This window comes from Megascapheus bottae, chromosome 7 (genome assembly GCF_031878675.1).
Source record: "Megascapheus bottae isolate mThoBot1 chromosome 7, mThoBot2.hap1, whole genome shotgun sequence".
NCBI classification, from domain to species: domain Eukaryota; kingdom Metazoa; phylum Chordata; class Mammalia; order Rodentia; family Geomyidae; genus Megascapheus; species Megascapheus bottae.
In genome coordinates this window covers 61,739,889-61,757,380 of record NC_143515.1, presented here as the reverse complement: position 1 = coordinate 61,757,380, position 17,492 = coordinate 61,739,889, and the positions used below count along the sequence as shown (strand labels likewise).

General features: G+C 38.8%; 1 protein-coding gene across 11 annotated transcripts in view; it reads left to right on the top strand.

Moving 5' to 3' along the window:
* Ltbp1 (latent transforming growth factor beta binding protein 1) overlaps positions 1-17,492 on the top strand; it is a 367,263-nt gene that overhangs the window by 291,279 nt on the left and 58,492 nt on the right. For all 11 annotated transcript variants that reach the window (XM_090337166.1, XM_090337170.1, XM_090337167.1 and 8 more), the window contains one exon: positions 4,213-4,338. In XM_090337166.1, the coding sequence (XP_090193292.1) occupies positions 4,213-4,338 (126 nt within the window). The remainder of the gene's footprint in view (positions 1-4,212; positions 4,339-17,492) is intronic.

The following is a 17,492-nucleotide window of genomic DNA, read 5'->3' as shown; positions in this document are numbered from 1 at the left end:
GAAGAAGAAGAGCCTATTTATGTAAGATGGATATTAAGATAATGTAACACTATATCTGTATATCACAGAGATGTGAAAGACGTGGTCTCAGGAAGAGCAGACCAATACAACTTAATCAGGCCAATCATGATAACTTAAACCGAATATCTACTATGTGATGAGTACTTCTGGTATTTCTTTCATTCTTGCAACATTCATTTTATTTTGTCCTGAGTTAATCAGCAAGTTCCTCTTTCATAAGGAGTAGAGATTGATTTCTTTTTAGTTTATTCTGTCACTTATCCCAAGATTAAAATACTACTGTTAGAGAAATGGATATATATTGATGCATACTTCTTTGCATATACAATGAGAGAGATATTGACATGTAGATACATTGATATATTTTTGTTCTTTGCTACCAAATTGCAGTGAGTTTAAAAATTTCAACTTCCCTAGTGTAGAACTTAAATATGCTTGAATTTGGGGCAGTAAAAAAGGAACATTTGAACTGTACATTTCTGTGAGAACATTTCCATTTGAGGGTTTTAAACAAGATTAATCTTGATTTATATAAAAATGCCAAGAGATGAAAAAAGACTCTAAAACTAAGAAACCTGAATCCTGGTTTTCATTATAGACTTTTTGGCCTAAAAGTGTTATTTTCTTTTCTAATTCCTTTTGGCCAACTAAAGGTAAAACCATGTCTTCATATAAATGAACCAAGATTTCATATTGCAGATTCTGTTTTTTAACTTCTCCATGGCCTGGAGCTAACTTGGTCATCTGATACACTCATTGCACTGTGTTCTCGCAGTACATTGAACTGTGTATCTGTCTGTGGTTTGATATAGATTCCTAATTATGATTGTACCAAAAATTCATGTCTTTATTGCTATCAGACACTAATAAGTTGATTTCATTCACATTTATCATTTAATAAATGTATTTATTATTTAATAAATGTCACATTTATTATTCTATTTTCCAGAATACAATACCATGTACATTTGGAAACTATATCCAAATAAATCAGAGGCATCTATGAGGCAGTTGTTAGTATTGTTTAAAGAGTAATGGGAATATACACTGGGCCTGGCAGTAAATGCCAGTAGTCACAGTCATTTGGGAGGCAGATGTAGAAGGGTTATAAGTTTGAGTTCAAGCTAGACCAAGTTATCATGACTCTATCTGAAAAACAAAATTAAATTAAAAAAAATAATTGTGGGTGTAGCTCATGTGGGAAAATGTGAAGCCCTAGGTGCAATCACCAGTACAGAAAAAGGAAAGAAAAGAAAAGTAAAAGAAACTGTATGGATTATTTCATTATCCACAGCCTGTCCTTGCTTTGAAGGCTGTGTTTTTGCTCTATCACTAGAGGCAGCTTTGTCCCCCTCCACATTGTTTGGAGGTAGTAGCCTACTTTTCTCTGATCCTGTAATTTTGTCAGCATTCTGGAGATAGGCACAGATTTCAAAGTTGGTTTTCATATGTTTGAGGAACCATGTGTGACAGACCTACACTCTAGCAGCCTTGCCCAATATTCTGAAGACAGTTCCAGTCAGAAGTGTGTTTAACATTTTCTTTGCCCCGAGAAACTCACGATGATGTGCAGACAGTATGGAAATTCCGTGTTAATAGTGTCTTTAGGAATGTGGCAGCATGCACTGGAGATTCAGAATACACTTCAGTTTCACGTTTTAACCTACATATGCCAAATGGTGAATTTCTGTGGAATCTCGGACCCATGAAAAAACCCAACTCGAATAGAGTCTGGCTTATGGCTGGGAGTTACTAGCTGCATAGCTGAGAAATGCTTCAATAAGTGCAATCCAAATTGAATGCATATGTTTCTCTGGGTCCAGAGACTCATGTTGTTCTTTCTTAGCAGTTTCCTGGAAAAAAGTCTGGGAATTTGTTTTCAGTTTCTGTCATCAAACTTTTTAGACAGTTATTTGTTAATCAATGACTTCTTTCATTTTTGGCCTTTTTTTTTTTAGAGCATACATTAGTAGTACAAGGAGTTTCATTGTGATAATTCCATAGACGCATACAGTGTTCTTTAAGAAAGCTTACCCCCTCAATTATATTCCTGTAATTCCTTTTCCTTAAAAGACTTCTTTTGTAGTGAGAATTTTGTGCACAGCCCTCCTCATGCACTTATACGGCAGGTAATTTTTAGAGAACTACATTGAAATTCCAAATAAGGAAGAAGTGTTAGAAGTCATCAAATTGACAAGATGAATGTATATGTATATGTATGTATATATGTATGCATACATACACACATGGCACAGGCCACTAGCACCTTTTGTCTAGATGAAGGTAACTCAAAACAGCAAGTTGGAAGAAAAAACACTGAAGACAGGGATTTCAGTAGATAGAAAATGAACAAGTTCCAGAGGTTTTGCAAAGGAAGTGGTGATTTTCATAGGGTAAACTCATATTGGCAAGCAGACAAGTTTGAAATGATACATTGCTCTTCCTTGAGCTACCCCAAAAGAGTAACAATAACAAGAAATGGAGAATTGTTATTCCTGCTTAGTTTCTTATTTAACTCGGTGGTAGGTAGGCCAAATAATCTGAATATCATGGCAGATGAAAGGGTGGAGAGCTTTGAATTCAAAAGGAGAGGAGGATAAATCACCCGTTTCCAGGATTTCTGTTACACAGTGAAGGCACCAAGATGACAGCAGCCATAGGGGATTCTGGGTACCACAAGGAGGGGGTAACGTCACTGGAGAAGGGGACTGCTGGGTTGATGGCTCCACATGCTCAAGAAGTCGCTAGAGAGTACCCATTATATCTGCCTTTTCTGGGATTTCAGTAAGCTTTCTATTTATTCGTGGGCATCCTCTGCTCCAGTGTGGGCTTCAAATTGTCCAGGTCCCCAGTGTAATCATCCTGCTCATATCAAGCGTTCAGAAGGCATTCTAACTGAAGCAGAGGTGGACTTCTAACAGGTGTGTTGAAGTCTAACCCCTTTAGTAAGAGATAAAAGGAGGACCAGGAGACTTCAGGAAGGTAGAAACATCCTTAGCGCAACTATTGTGATAGTACCACAGTTATGTGATCATTTTTGTTAGCTAAGAGAACCTATAGAACCTATATAAACTGCTGTTTAAGTAATAGAGAAGGAATGTAACTGAGAAGTGTGGTCAATCATAAGATACTATGGATGTAGAGTAGCAAGGATTAAGAACTGAGATCACTGATTGGAGGCTTGGCTCAGTAGCAGTGAGTCTACATAGCAAACTCAAAGTCCTGAACTCAGTACTTCCAGAAGAACTGAGCTCCTATGTGCAGTCTTTCTTCTCAAGGCCCAGACAAATGATGAGGAACACAGATGAGTAAACCAGCCATGTAAATACAATGCACAGACAATGTGGGCATCAGTAGCATTGAGGGAACCTTGAGTTGTCATCTTAGGCACAATTAGCCAATACAGTTAGAGCTGGTTTGAATGAACATGTCACTTACTAGGAGCCCTCTGTGTATTTAGAGATGCCGCATGCCCTTTACCCTGGAAAGTATTTACACTGAAGACAATCAGAGCATGAGATACTCACACAAGGTCACCTCTCACCTGATCGGTTCATCAGTCTCCTAATGATGGCTGTCATGTTTTCACCTTTGGTTATGTGCTAAGCCCTTATCCCTCATTCACTGATTTAATCATCCTAGAACCATACAAATAATAACTTCCCTGGCCCTAGCCTTGTTTTTCTTGTGTGTTATTTCTGTTACCCATTTTCAATGAAGTATAGATAGAAGTTTATTTCATGTACTGATTCAGATACTTATGGTTCAAATACTATTGATAAGACATGTTCTGTCTTATCCTTAGGAAGTCCACATCCAGTGGAGAGGCAGGATATGACGATGCTGTGACAGCTGTGCAAAGACATTGGGAGAGGACAGAGAACAAGAGTTGTCACTGATGATTATTCCTCAGAGTTTAGTCTAGTGTCCTTATACTTCCAATACACCTATGATAAGGGCAGCTGTGAGTTGAGCCTTTGTACCTAGAAATGTTTGAACATTGACTATTTTATAGAAGTCACCTTGAGTAGGTTCTCTCTCTTGACAATTGAACTTGCCCTGGGGTCACTTCTTTGAAGAAAGTAAGTAAATGTCCAGTCATGTCATAGTAGATTTTGCTCAGGGTGTATGATCTCTATGAAAAACAGAAGAGCTTTTCTCAAACATCTGAAACTGTCTTTTCAATTCCAGATATTAATGAATGTGAGCAGCCGGGACTCTGTGGTCCTCAAGGGGAATGTCTGAACACAGAGGGTTCTTTCCACTGTGTCTGCCAACAGGGCTTTTCCATCTCCGCAGATGGCCGCACATGTGAAGGTGAGATAAACCATCAGAAATCTTTCACTAATGTGTGATTAAGCTGCAAGTAGATTGCTTTTCTGTTTAAACCAGCAAAGGCTCTAAGATGCTCAGAGGAAACTCAAAATTTAAGGCCTCAAAGTCTATCAAGGAGACTTGAGCCAGAAAGCATAGCCTAGGGGAGGCTGGATTTACAAATCAGATGACCCAAGGTTATGATGGCGGAAATACTCACAGGTGTACTGAATTAACAGTAAAAATGTATGGGGGTGGAGGAATTCAGGTACATGTTACGCACCATGATGCCTTTCCTGCTGTAACTGAGACTCTGCCTGTTTTGATTGTGCTTTGTGTACAGCATCTTGATTCATCTGCTTATTTTTTTTAATGGCTTGTTTGATTTCTCCATAGCTTTAAGCACAGAGATTTCTTCTTTTTCTTACTCCTCCACCTCCTCCTCCTCCTCTTCCCTTCATCTTCCTCTTTCCCCCTCCTCCTCCTTCTCTTCCCCCTCCTCCTCCTCCTCTTCACCCCCTCCTCCTCCTCTTCCCTCTCCTCTTTCCCCCTCCTCCCCTCCCCTTCCCCCTCCCCCTCCCTCTCTTCTTCTTCTTCTTCTTCTTCTTCTTCTTCTTCTTCTTCTTCTTCTTCTTCTTCTTCTTCTTCTTCCTGCTCCTCCTCCTCCTCCTCCTCCTCCTTTTTCTCCTTCCCCTTCTTCCTTTGGTGCCCAGTACTTGGGCTTGATTTAGGGCCTAAGTACTGTCACTTAGTTTTTCAGCCCAAGGCTGGGACTCTCCCACTTGAGTCACAGCTTCCACTTTTGGCTTTTTGTTGATAAGTGGTGATAATTATCATGGACTTTCCTATCCCATCTGGCTTTGAACAAAGATCCTCAGATATCATCCTTATAAAGAGTAATTAGAATCATAGGCATGAGCCACAGGCCCCTGTATTAATTCCTAGAATTGGTTCTCTAATTACCTTAGCTTTAAGCTAATATATTTTCTTACCTATTAGTATTGATGACCTACAAGGTCATCAAGCCCAAGGCATGAAGAAAATCTTTGCTTCCCATTTGTAATGCAGGACTACAGAACTGATCTTCTCATAAGATTCACACTCTTGATGATCTAGCATGGTTTAATAAAGGGAGAAATATCACATTCAAAGTATTATTTTCTGGGTCATGGGGCTTGAACTTGGCCTGGGTACTGTACCTGAGCCCTTCAGCTCAAGGCTACCACCCTACCCTTGAGCCAAGCCCTACTTCCAATTTTCTAGAGGTTAATATGCCTGGGCTGGCTTTGAACCTTGGTCCTCAGATCTCAGCCTCCTGAGTAGGTAGGATTACAGGCATGAGCCACTGTGCCCGGCTGAAACCATTTTTAAAGAAAACTTGAGAAGGTTCCTGTAATCAAAATTTCAGAATGTATGTTATTAAAACCCAACTATATTTTAAGAAGTCTTATAGTGAAAGTCCTAGTCTAGGCCTAGAAGTATTTGCTCTAAAGAACTCCTGCACCAAGAAGTGTCTGCTGTCCCAGCTAGCACCCCATGGAGCTCCGCCAAGGACCATCACCCAGATTCAGCTGAAACCAATTATTCTATTGGGAGGAATAAACTGGTCTTATAAAAAGCAGGAGATTGTTGAAATTATTATCCTGCTGAGCAGACAAAACATGGAAGCCAGATTTGGCTTCGAATGGAAGAGAGATAGAAGAGGGTGGGGGTCCAAGAACACAGAACGAGGGGGATTGGAAGGAGTCACAAGTTGGGAAATGGAGGAAGGCAACATAATAATGTAGGCGATGAGAGATTTACAAGGGATCCATGCTCCAGTGGTTCACATTTTATGTGAAGTTTATATTTAGAGCTCCAAGACTAGAGCTCTTAGAAGACATGGTAGAGCTCTTAGAGGACTATATGAAGGCATACTACTGACAGAGAGCTCACTGTGGCCTGGCCACGGAGGATCCTAACCTAAGTCACCAGAGGAACAGATCTGCAGAATCCTTACATTCCACTCAGACACAGGTTGACTGTGAGTCATGAAAGTTCTCCCCTGAGAAAGTCCCAGTGACAATGGCTGGCGGTTCTGCCATGCAAAGCTACATTCAGAAAAAGTTTAACGTTGTACCAAGTGCTCACTCATCAAAGCTATTGTTGTAGACAAATATAACACATGCAATATATTCACATTATTTTGTCTTTTGTACTTATGCATTTTTCTTTAATTTTGTAATTTCTTAAAAGACTAGGGCCTACCACTGGAGAGTTACAAAATTGCTCTAATTTAGTTACAGCTCTAATTCTGCTGGTCATTGACTTGGCAAAGACTTGTAATTTTTTTTAATGTGCTTTTTGAAAACTGCTAATGCTTTGTAAATTGCCAGGCTCATTGAATTTGCTGTCTTTGATATGGGGCTAATGTGATCTTATTCCAAAACCTGGTCAATTTTACAAGTAATAAAATAGGTAATTTGGATTATTATGTGGATATATGGTAACATAATAAGAAATCTCCCCAGTTGTTAGGGATGTTATTCTGTTTCTTAAATAAGTTCTGCTGTCAATGTTTTTTTTTTTTGTAGAGCTTAATCCAATATACTAAATTGGTCCAAATTTTCTTTTGTTGGACTTAGTCTGCAACTTAGGACTCTGTTGCTCTGTCCTGATTCTACCTCTGGCTGTGGTGTAGGACAGAGCCAGCTCATGTGACCTGGATTTAACAGTGGCGCTAATGTGCATAGAACTTGAATTCATACTGAGAAGTGGCTGGGACTCTGATCACACTTTGCATTCACTGGCTTCCTTCTGAACCTCTAGTTAAACCAGGTGTAGCTTATGCTGATGCTGAGGCCAACACACACGCGCGCACACACACACACACACACACACACACACACACACACACCAATGAGTGCATATGAACCCCAAGACAGCAGAAGGGAGGGGCTTTCCTGATTCCCTAGGGCTTGGACGTTCTCAGCATCTGGTCATAGTTACTGGACTACAATGAAGAGGCAGACTCTAACATGGCATGGATTGTTCTGTGAAATAAGAGGATTCTTTCTGCTTCTTTCCTTTCTTGCCCTTACTTGCATGTGACACCTGGAAGGGTGAGCACTTTGATTCACATGAGAACAGTGTTGCTTGAAGTTATGGTAGAGGGGGAAATAAAAGGGAGTAAGCAACTTCTAATCATTTGTTCATTCCCTGAAGTATTTACTGTATTTCTACCTGATACCTGGCACTGTTTTGGAAGTAACACATGTACCACACACACAGTCCTTAGGCAATTGTTGGTGGTCTATATCCCAACTCCTCAGCCTGCTGAGATCTGAGGATAGTGCATTGAAGCCAGTCTGAGCAGTCAAATCCATGGAAAAGCACAACAGAAAGCTAGAAGATGAGGCATTGAGCTCACACACACCATTTGTCCCTGTGGCACCTGCATTGTATAAAAGGAAGCAGGATTATGTAGGCAAATGGTACCTATAGGCTATAGTATATATTTATATTCAGAAAGCGATCTTCCATGGCCAGCATGAATCCTTTTATCCAGACCGGGGAGTGAAAAATGTGTGAGTACAATATGAAAAACGAGGCCCAGTGCAGACCAGGGATTTTGTTTGATAGTGATGGGTCTGTGGAGGTTCCTCAGTGTTACCCTTAGAATTTGGAATTATGAATTTGAAAGGGAGAAGCTAAGGAATCGAGTGTGGAGAGCCAGGGGGGATAAGGAAATTCTGTATAATTTTTCTGGGAATCTGAAACTGCTCTTTTTTTAAAAAAAAAGTATTTTTAATACCCAGACACATTTCTGGTATTATTTTTCATTGGAAAGGAAAAAAATTAAAAGCTTTCATTTTAAATTCCATATTCCTCCCTGGCATTTTGCTTCCTCCTGAGTGATGATGTTATTTCTCACTTTTCAAAATAATCCTTGGGATGGGCATATGAGATGAGAAGTTTCTGCTCCTAGTTTTCAAAATAATTCTAATATCAATTGAGAATTTTAGAGCACAAGGTCAACAGGGGAAAGTCTTGTAACATCTAGGTAGAACACTGACTCCTGTAGCACTTTACCCAGAGTTCTCTGAGTCTATTGTTAAAGTGCTGTAGAGACTTTAATTCCATAACCTTTTAAGGCATTTACCATAAACCACTCCTGGTTTCCAAAAGGGAAAATGTAACAGATCACCTAGTGAAGAGAGCCAGTTTCTTGAAGCTTACAGAGAACAGTGATACCAGAATGTAGCTTCAAGCTCAGTCTGTTTATATGTTTGTCAGGAACCCTCAAAACATAGGAAAGGCAACTTTGCCAAATCTAAGAATAGTGACACAGGAGCAAGGGTGGTTGTTGGTGAGACCTTTTGTAAAGTTTTCTGTAAATGGTGTAGAACAAAAGCATAAGACCTTTGGTGACAGTGTTCCAGGGAAACTGGAGGTTCCGTGGCATAGAGGTAGAACTTTTCTATCATCAAAGAAGTAGTTTGGAAAATGATTTATCCGAGTAGAATGCTGAGGTCTCCTGACACAATAATCTATTACATCTGCCTGCTTGGCCCCAAATGTTGTAGGGTATTAGTAATTTGAAGAGCTGAAGCTGAAAAATTTGTTGAAAGAAGACAAACTTGAGTGGTTTTTGTTGTTTTGTTTTGAACTTTCCAATGGAAAGGGGTTGATTTTAATGACCAGCTCCACTGTTTCAAAAAAGGAAAGAAAAGAAAAGAATCAGGTAAAGGTAGTGCCTGTTCCTCTCAGGATTACTTGTTCACCCTTTGTTTTCCCGTGAGTGGCAACTGACGGCAAGATGGTGAAATCATTATATATTTATAATTTATAAGAGTTTTATATGACTGACTCTCCATTCACAATATCTGAAGTTTGAAATCATCTCATGTGAGCACTGCTAGTAAACTGCTACCCAGCACCAGTGCTAATTTGCACTTGAACATTGGACCCATTATTTCTAGTTAACTGTGTATTCTCTGTGGTTTCATAATTGATCTTTCTTGGCTTTCTCTTTGAATATAGAAAGAAAAATTGGAATAGTGAAAAATTAATGAGAATTTTTTTGGCTGATTTGATATTGCCTCTGGGATCTGTGTGTCAAAAAGATGAATCAAGGGTTTGATCCCTTTGGCCTACCTTTGGAGCTTTCTTCCAGTGTCACTGGCAACATCTCTTAGCATAAGAAAGACTCTAGAAAAAGAGCAAATGGACAGCAAGCTCCGAATTGATAATAAAATATTTTCTTAACTACCCCTCCCCTCTATAAAAACATAAAGCTAGCTGGGAACGGTGGCTCATGCCTGTAATCCTAGCTACTCAGGAGGCTGAGATCTGAGGATCAAGGTTCAAAGCCAGCCTGGATACAAAAGTACCTGACACTCTTATCTCCAATTAACATCTAGAAAATGGGAAATAGGGCTTGACTGAATGATCTAGCCATAGCCTTGAGCTGAAGAGTTCAGGGACAATTCCCAGGCCCAGGGGTAGGATGGTAGCCTTGCTGAAGAGCTCAGGGACAGTGCCCAGGGTCAAGCCCCATGACCCACAAAATAATTGGTAATGGCATAAGAATAATATACATTCCATATATATTATCTTTTGTGAGTAATTGTGATAGAAAAAAATTGCAGTTGGGGCTCAGAATGCTTTCCATTAGTTTTCTGAAGACCTGTCCCTGAATGGAATTTATTAATAATAAAGGTAAAAGGCTATGTTTTGGAGGGCTTTCATCACATAATAATTATTATTCCTAGCTTAGGAAAGTGCTTTTGTATTTTTAAAGGCTTCTTGTTTTCTTCATTTAAGTTTTTAGAAATATTTCTTTCCCACAGCAAATTCAAATCCTCTCATAACCTTTTTTTCACTTGCATTTTTTTGCTATAAACAAAAGATATGTATTTATTTTGAGACTCTTGGAACACATAATGGTTCAGTTAAGCGTAGTAATAGGCCCTACAGTATGTTTGAGTTCTGAGTAATCTGGAGACTTCCTTGAGAAGTCTCAATTCTGACAATAAAGAAGTAGCAATAGAGCCACATGTGTCTTTTCTGCTCTTGTTGATAACAATACTCTTCGATTGTAGGTATTTCTTTAACAAGCTTAGTTTCTGCTCTGCTCTTGAATCTGCTCATTTGTTTAGAAATCCTTGAGTAAATTGTTCCCCTGTATGGTGATAGAGCTTGTCGGGGATTTTTTCTTTAATTGTAAAGTTATGTACATATAAGACACAGGACACCCAAATTAAAACAAACAAACAGTAACAACAAGGGGTAAATTGGGGGGGGGGAGAAATAACTTCACATAGGACATTAACAACAACAAACCTCTTGTTTCCATATCTTGGAGTTCATCTCAATTAGCATAATTTTATGTGGTCATATGCACATATCTCTTGAACTATTGTGATCCTCTGCTAGGACTATCCTAGACATATACTAATTATTACAAATGAGGGAAACCGTGGAGCCTGCGTGTCTTTGGTCTGGCTTACTTCACTTAGTATGATTTTTTTCCCCAAGTCTTTCCATTTCCTTACGAATGGGGTGATGTCATTCTTTCTGATGGAAGGATAGAATTCCATCGTCTTCACATGCATTTTCTAGGGTGGGTAAGAGGGGGCGGTGTGCATGCCATTCCTGAGACTTGAACTCAGTGTATGGGCACTGTTCCTGAGCTTTTTGGCAGGAGCCTAGCACTCTACCATTTTGGCCACAGCTCTGTTCATTTCTGCCTTTTCAGCAATTGATTGGAGATAAGAGTCTCAAAGATTTTCCTTGTAGTATTGGCTTTGCCTGTGATTCTCAGATCTCAGCCTCTTGAGAAGTAGCATTATAGGTGTGAACCAGTGGCACCTGCCTGCATGTATTCTAATTTTCATGCAGTATTCTATCACCCTTGTTGGGAAGACAAGAAGAACATGCCTATATGAACTCAGAAATACACTTTGGATTCTTTTTTTGTTTCTCTAAAGTAGCTCCGATGACAGACTGTGTTTAAAGGTTTTGCTTTACTGAAAAGCAAAGCCAAGTAGTTTAAGTTTCAGAAAGCATATACTGTATGTCAGGTCACTCTGGATTTTTTTCTTGAGAGCTTCGTGTTTGGCTTTAAATGCTCATATGTAAGATCAAGGTTTTGTTGCATGTGTAGCACTTCTCCAAGCCGAGTCCCGCTTGGGTTCACCCTGAATCACTGTTTTCAGGATAAGAAGATATTTGCTCATCCTAAGTCTATGCTTTGCAAGCTATGTAGTGACACAAAAACCTTTCCAGATACAAACCCGCAGCCTCTGGAACTCCCTCACTAAGGAAAAGACTACTTTTCCCCATTTTCTTGGTCATTCACAAAATGAGCTTACCAGTTCAGTGTGAAATGTGAAACCTGATGTGCTGGTTGGGATTTTTTCCCCCTTTTATTACAGGTGGTAAATTGAATGTGACTTCATTCACAAGAACTTTCTATTTGGCCTTCATTTGAGTAATATAGAGGTTCTTCTGTACATTTATCCTGCTTGTTTTTAAAAGCTTGTCCAAAATGAGAACTAGAAAGAACTGAAATACCTAAACAAAATGTAGGACACTTTGAAGTATTTAAGACAATCACAAAGTTAATTTCACTAGCACAACGATGTTCATTGCAGCACTATTTACCATAGCAAAGATATGGAACCAACCCAGATGTCCCTCAGTTGATGAGTGGATCAACCAGATGTGGTATTTATACACAATGGAATTCTATGCTGCTGTCAGAAAGAATGACATCGCCCCATTTGTTAGGAAATGGAAAGACTTAGAAAAAATCATTTTAAGTGAAGTAAGCCAGACTCCAAGGAACACAGGCTCAATGGTTTCCCTCATTTGTCATAATCAGTAGAAACCTTGGGCTCTCCTAGCAGAGATTTGCAATAGAGCAAAACCTAGATACATAAGGCCATACAGTATGACGCTAAATGAAAGGACCTCTAGGATATAGAAACAAAAGTCATATAATGAATGATTGTTGTCCTTAATGTACTATGTTATCTCTCATCTCCTTTGCTGTCCCTTGGTTATCTCCTATTGTTACAGTATCTCACTTTGTTATCTGATATATTGGATATATTTGTATTTGGTTATTTGAAATTGGATAGGAAGTGGGGAAAACAAGATGAGGGGTGAGGTGAGGGAAGGGAAATGGGGACCAAGACATGAGAAAGGGTATCAATGTATGTGAAGTAATGCGCCTTCTGTCTGGCGAATATAATGTAACCCTTCTATTAATTACAATAAAAAAAAAGTTGGGCAGTCTGGATGAGAAAACAAAACTTGCAGCCAGGGGCCAGTGGTTCACGCCTGTAATCCTAGCTCTTCTCAGGAGGCTGAGATCTGAGGATCACTGTTCAAAGCCAGCTGAGCCGAAAAGCCCCCGTGAGACTCTTATCTCCAGTGAACCACTAGAAAACTGGAAGTGGCACTGTTGCTCAAACTGGTAGAGCAATAGCCTTGAGCAAAAGAGGCCAGGGGTAGTACCTGGGCTCTGAGTTCAAGCCCTATATTGCTATGAATAGCGTTGCAAACTTCATACTTTTAATGGTTAACAGCATATGGAGCTAAATTTGATTTTCATGTATTGGTCTCATGTTTATGACCTTGCTAAATTCACTTGTTAATTCTGTTTATCTGCAGGTTCTTTTAGAATTTCTGTATATAATTTATTTTATACAAGTAGTTCTATTTTTATTTCTTCTCTTCTGGTAATTATATCTTCTACCTTATATCTTACTTCATTTTCTAAGACCTCTACTACAATACTTGTTCAAAGTGTCTTATTCCTAATCTCAACGGGGAAAATATTAACCTGCTTTTCCTCACTCTCTCTCTCCCTCCCTCCCTCTGTCCCTTCCTTTCCTTCTTTCCCCCTCCCTTCCTTCCTTCCTTCTTTCCTCCCTTCTTTCTTTTGTTCCTCCATTTCTCTCCTCCCTTTCTCCTCCCTCTCCCTCTCCCTCCATCCACTTTCTTTCTTTAATATAGCACTGGGATTTAAACTCAGGTGTTGCACTTGCTAGACAAAGCACTCTGCCATTTACTTTGTGCAATGGAACTAGTTGGTTTTTTTGTTTGGTGTGATATTTTCCATGGATTCCATAAAAGTAGAAACTCTTTATAAGATGTTCTTTCCACTTCTGCTTCATTAATCATGAATACTTTTGAATTTTAATAGATGCCTTTTATTCATCTGTTAAACTAATTATATTGTTTCAATATTCTGCTAATATGATGACTTACTAATAGGTTTCTAGCAGTTTCAGTGTAGTATTGTGAGTGTATTAGCATGAGTCTATGCTTTTGGGACCCAGGCACTCTATATTGGCACTTTGCTATTCTTGACACATAGCTGGACACAAAGGTCTATATCTATTTTTTCTTTGAGTTATTTAGGAATATTTTGCTTTATTTTCAGATATTTGGGGACTTTATAGTGTCCTTTTGGTTACTGATTTCTGCCTTAATAGCACTGTGCTTAGTCAATGTCTTCTAACTTCAGTCCATGAAATTGGTAAGGGCCCAGAAACTACACTAAACTACACTGGTAGTTTTAGTAAACCTTCGATGTGCACCTAAAATGATGTTGCATGGTTAGGCATGGGTCAACTAGGGCCAGTCTATAAGTTACACAGTTCAACATGTGTGTGTCCCTGATGATTGTTTTATCTACCTATTAAATAAGTTACTTATTTTGGAAATTTACCAGTTCTTTATTTCAGTTGGCTAGCTTTAATTTTAAATGTTTTCTTACGGTAGGATCAAGTATAGAATTGTCATTTTTCCCCAGGGGGCTGTCCTTTTTAGATGCTTTTTGTCCCTTCCAATGTAAACTGTAGCTGTCAATACTTATTTTCTCTTACCTCCACCTTCTTATTATATTAATTCTCTTTTAAGTGGTTTGCAAGTTTTGTTTTCTAATCTAGACTGTCAAACTTTGTTAATTAGGTCAAATTCCCTGCCTATTTTATCCTTGTTTTTTGTGTTTTTAATTGTAATCCCCAATTGTTTATCTATAATGTTTAACTTAACAATGTATGAAAGGAAATAAAATGCGCCAGAAGTTCAATTTAGAATCTGGAACTAGAATATGAAACATTCACTTGGTATTAACTTTCACTGATGGAAGGAACTATGGATAATTTCTTTTTTTTATTGTAATTAGTAAGAGTTACATGATATTTGCCAGATAGAAGGTGCATTAATACTATGGATAATTTCTATGTGTGTACTGGAGAAAGTTTGTCCTGTGTCAGACAACGCTCTCCACTTCCCCACGGGTGATTCCTAGTTTCAGGAAAGGATTGGGACCAAAGTGCTTTTCATTTTCATTCAACACAGTCTCACAACTCAGAAAATTTCACTTTGGAGCCTGAATCTCCAGAGCTTCATGAATGAAAAATACATAGCTTTACAGGCAAAAACACTTGGTAGTTTAAAAGACATTTGGAAGAATTTATGTGGAGTTTTTATGGCTTGTGTGTTTAAATTCTTGTTCACTTGCTTGTTTGTAATTGAAGTTGATAAGAATTGCTATGGTATCCTCATTTGGATATTCATATTGAGCAATTAATCATTTTTATTTTGCCAATATGATCATAAAGAGCCACTTTTGAATTCAAGAACCACTGTGTATTGAAGGGTGGCGTAGAATCCATGGAGACTGCCTGGCATTGGTGATGTTCTCTGGACATGCAGGATAGGTTCTTGTTATTGGTGAGCATGCCTGTTCCTGACATTGGTTAATATGGAGGGCCACACAGTAATGGTCTTTGTTTTGGTTTAACACATGCTGACAATTTCTAGGGTCAAGGATCATTATGTCTACAATTAGCTTCAAATGATTCAGAAAAGCAGGCAGTGATTGCACCGTGGGAGAGCAGTGTGCGTGTGAGAGACTCTGAAATTCTTTGTTCTAGTTTTTCACTAAGGTTTGAAGTCAGGCTGAACTTGCTAGATAGGTGCTCTACCTCTGAAATTATATCCTGATTACCTCATTCCTTTTTATTTTGCCATTTGTGGAGTAACATTTGATATCATGTAATACTACAGCCTTTTAAAATTCTACAGATGACTGAACTTGGCTTTTTATACCTGGCTATTTCATTTAACATCCTAGTTTTTAGGCTTATCCGTGGTATTTATATTTTAAGGCTTCTTTAATGCAGAATGCTGTTTGGAAGTGGGACTAGAGTGGCCAGAGAGAATTTCAGAGTATCTCTAGGATAGTCAGTTCAGGTTAGACATAAGTTGCTGATGTTCTAGTACTGACATTGTACTTATGATAAATGAACAACTCAGTAATACTAAGTTTTAAGAGGTAGACCCTGATGAACTAGACTGGAAGGTAATGCTGGACTAAATGTAGAACATGAAGGAGGAGAGTGGGCTAATCATAGCATCTGACTTTTAGCAAGTAGGTATCTGGTGGTACTATTTGCCGATACAGCAAAAATGAAGCAATTTGTTGTTGTTGTTATTTTAATTGACAATTATTTGAGCTGTTTGTTGTTAGTGTTTGATTGATGCCTGTAATCCTAGGTACTCTAGAAGCTGAGACCTGGTGGATCACAGTTCAAAGCCAGCCCAGGCAGAAAAGTCAGTAGGATTCTCTTTCCAACCAGCAAAATGCCAGGTGGAAGCTTGGCTCAGTTTGGTTGTTTTTCACTCTCTAGCCATAAGTGAAAATTCAAGGTTTTAATGTTAAGCCCAAATACTGGAATTTAACAAAAAGTTCAAGGGTGATGCTGACTTATTATATTGTGGGTGTGTCAGGTGGCAATTGGATCACAGTCTGTTTAGAAAAGTCTAGGACTTTAAAGATCAGCTGAGAGACATTAAATATAGATGGTATCTGAAATCATGAGACTAGATAAAAGCAACAGGAGAAATCATAGAAGAAGAAAAGTAATCACAAAACGAAACCCTGGAAGACCTCAGCCCTTACAAGTCAAATCATTAAGTTTGGTTAGGAGGGTTTCAGATACCATTAGGAGACCTACAAAATAGAAGACCAAAGAAACTGAGAAAATGCTTCAAAAACGTGGTCAACTGCAGTGAGTTCTACTAAGATGACAACCAAGAAGAATCATTTAGGTGTGTTGTCCCTACCAAGAGCTGATTCTGATTCTATAGAGGAGCCTTATAAGAGGAAATGAGAACTGAGAAGGGAACATGGTATATGTGCAAAAATCAAGAACCCTGGCTGTTGTAGGGGGCAGATGCTAGTTGTGGCTAAAGAGATTATGGTGCAGGAGCTTCTTCATTATTAACAGAAGGCAATGTTTGGTCCTGATGGAATGAACCAACAGAAAGGCAAAGAAGAAGGAAAGTAAAAGATACGAGGGAAGATGGCCAGATGGAATATCAAGTACCTTAGGTACCCCGTCATGGCCAAAGCTCAGAGGGCATGTGACTGGGGCTCTTTGGCTGCTATCCATGGAGAAGATACTTGGTAGTAGACAGTTACTTGATAGGAATGAATGTTTCATTTTGTCATTATGGATGACAAATTTGGAGTTGGGATGGGTGACTGAAAGCACTAAGCCTACTTAAAAGGCCACTGCAGAACTTTTAGTATGAGATGATGAGGCCCCGAGTAAGGCCAAGCCTTGAGGGAGAGATTAGAGATCTAGCCAAGAGAGAAAATCAGAAGAGTAGAGTGATTAGATAAGCAGAAATAATCAGAGGCCTCCTTCAGTTTTTGAAGACATTAATAACTAGGATGTTGGTGATTTTAACTGGTTTATAGTAGAGTATTTATGAGTAAGGAAAATGTGGATAAAAAAATCACAGTGATTATTTTTTTTTTAGTTTCTCTGAAACTCAGAACTGCTTACAGATACCAATCGGGAGATTCATGTTGTTAGTTTTTGATCAATAGTGTAGGCAAATTTCTGTGGGTGTTGAGCACTTTAAGATGAGGGAACAGTGTCTCTAGTCAAGTTTCTTTGTTTTCTGGAATACTTGCGTGACTAAGCTGGATTTCAATCCCCTGTCCCTCTCTTCTGGCTTATCTTAGGCTGCTCACATTCACAGTAGACTTGTAACCATCACAGTTACCATGTTTGTTTTGTTTTTCCCATCTATGTCAGTTAAAAATATGATAATCAGATTGTGTAAGTTAAGAACCAAGTAAT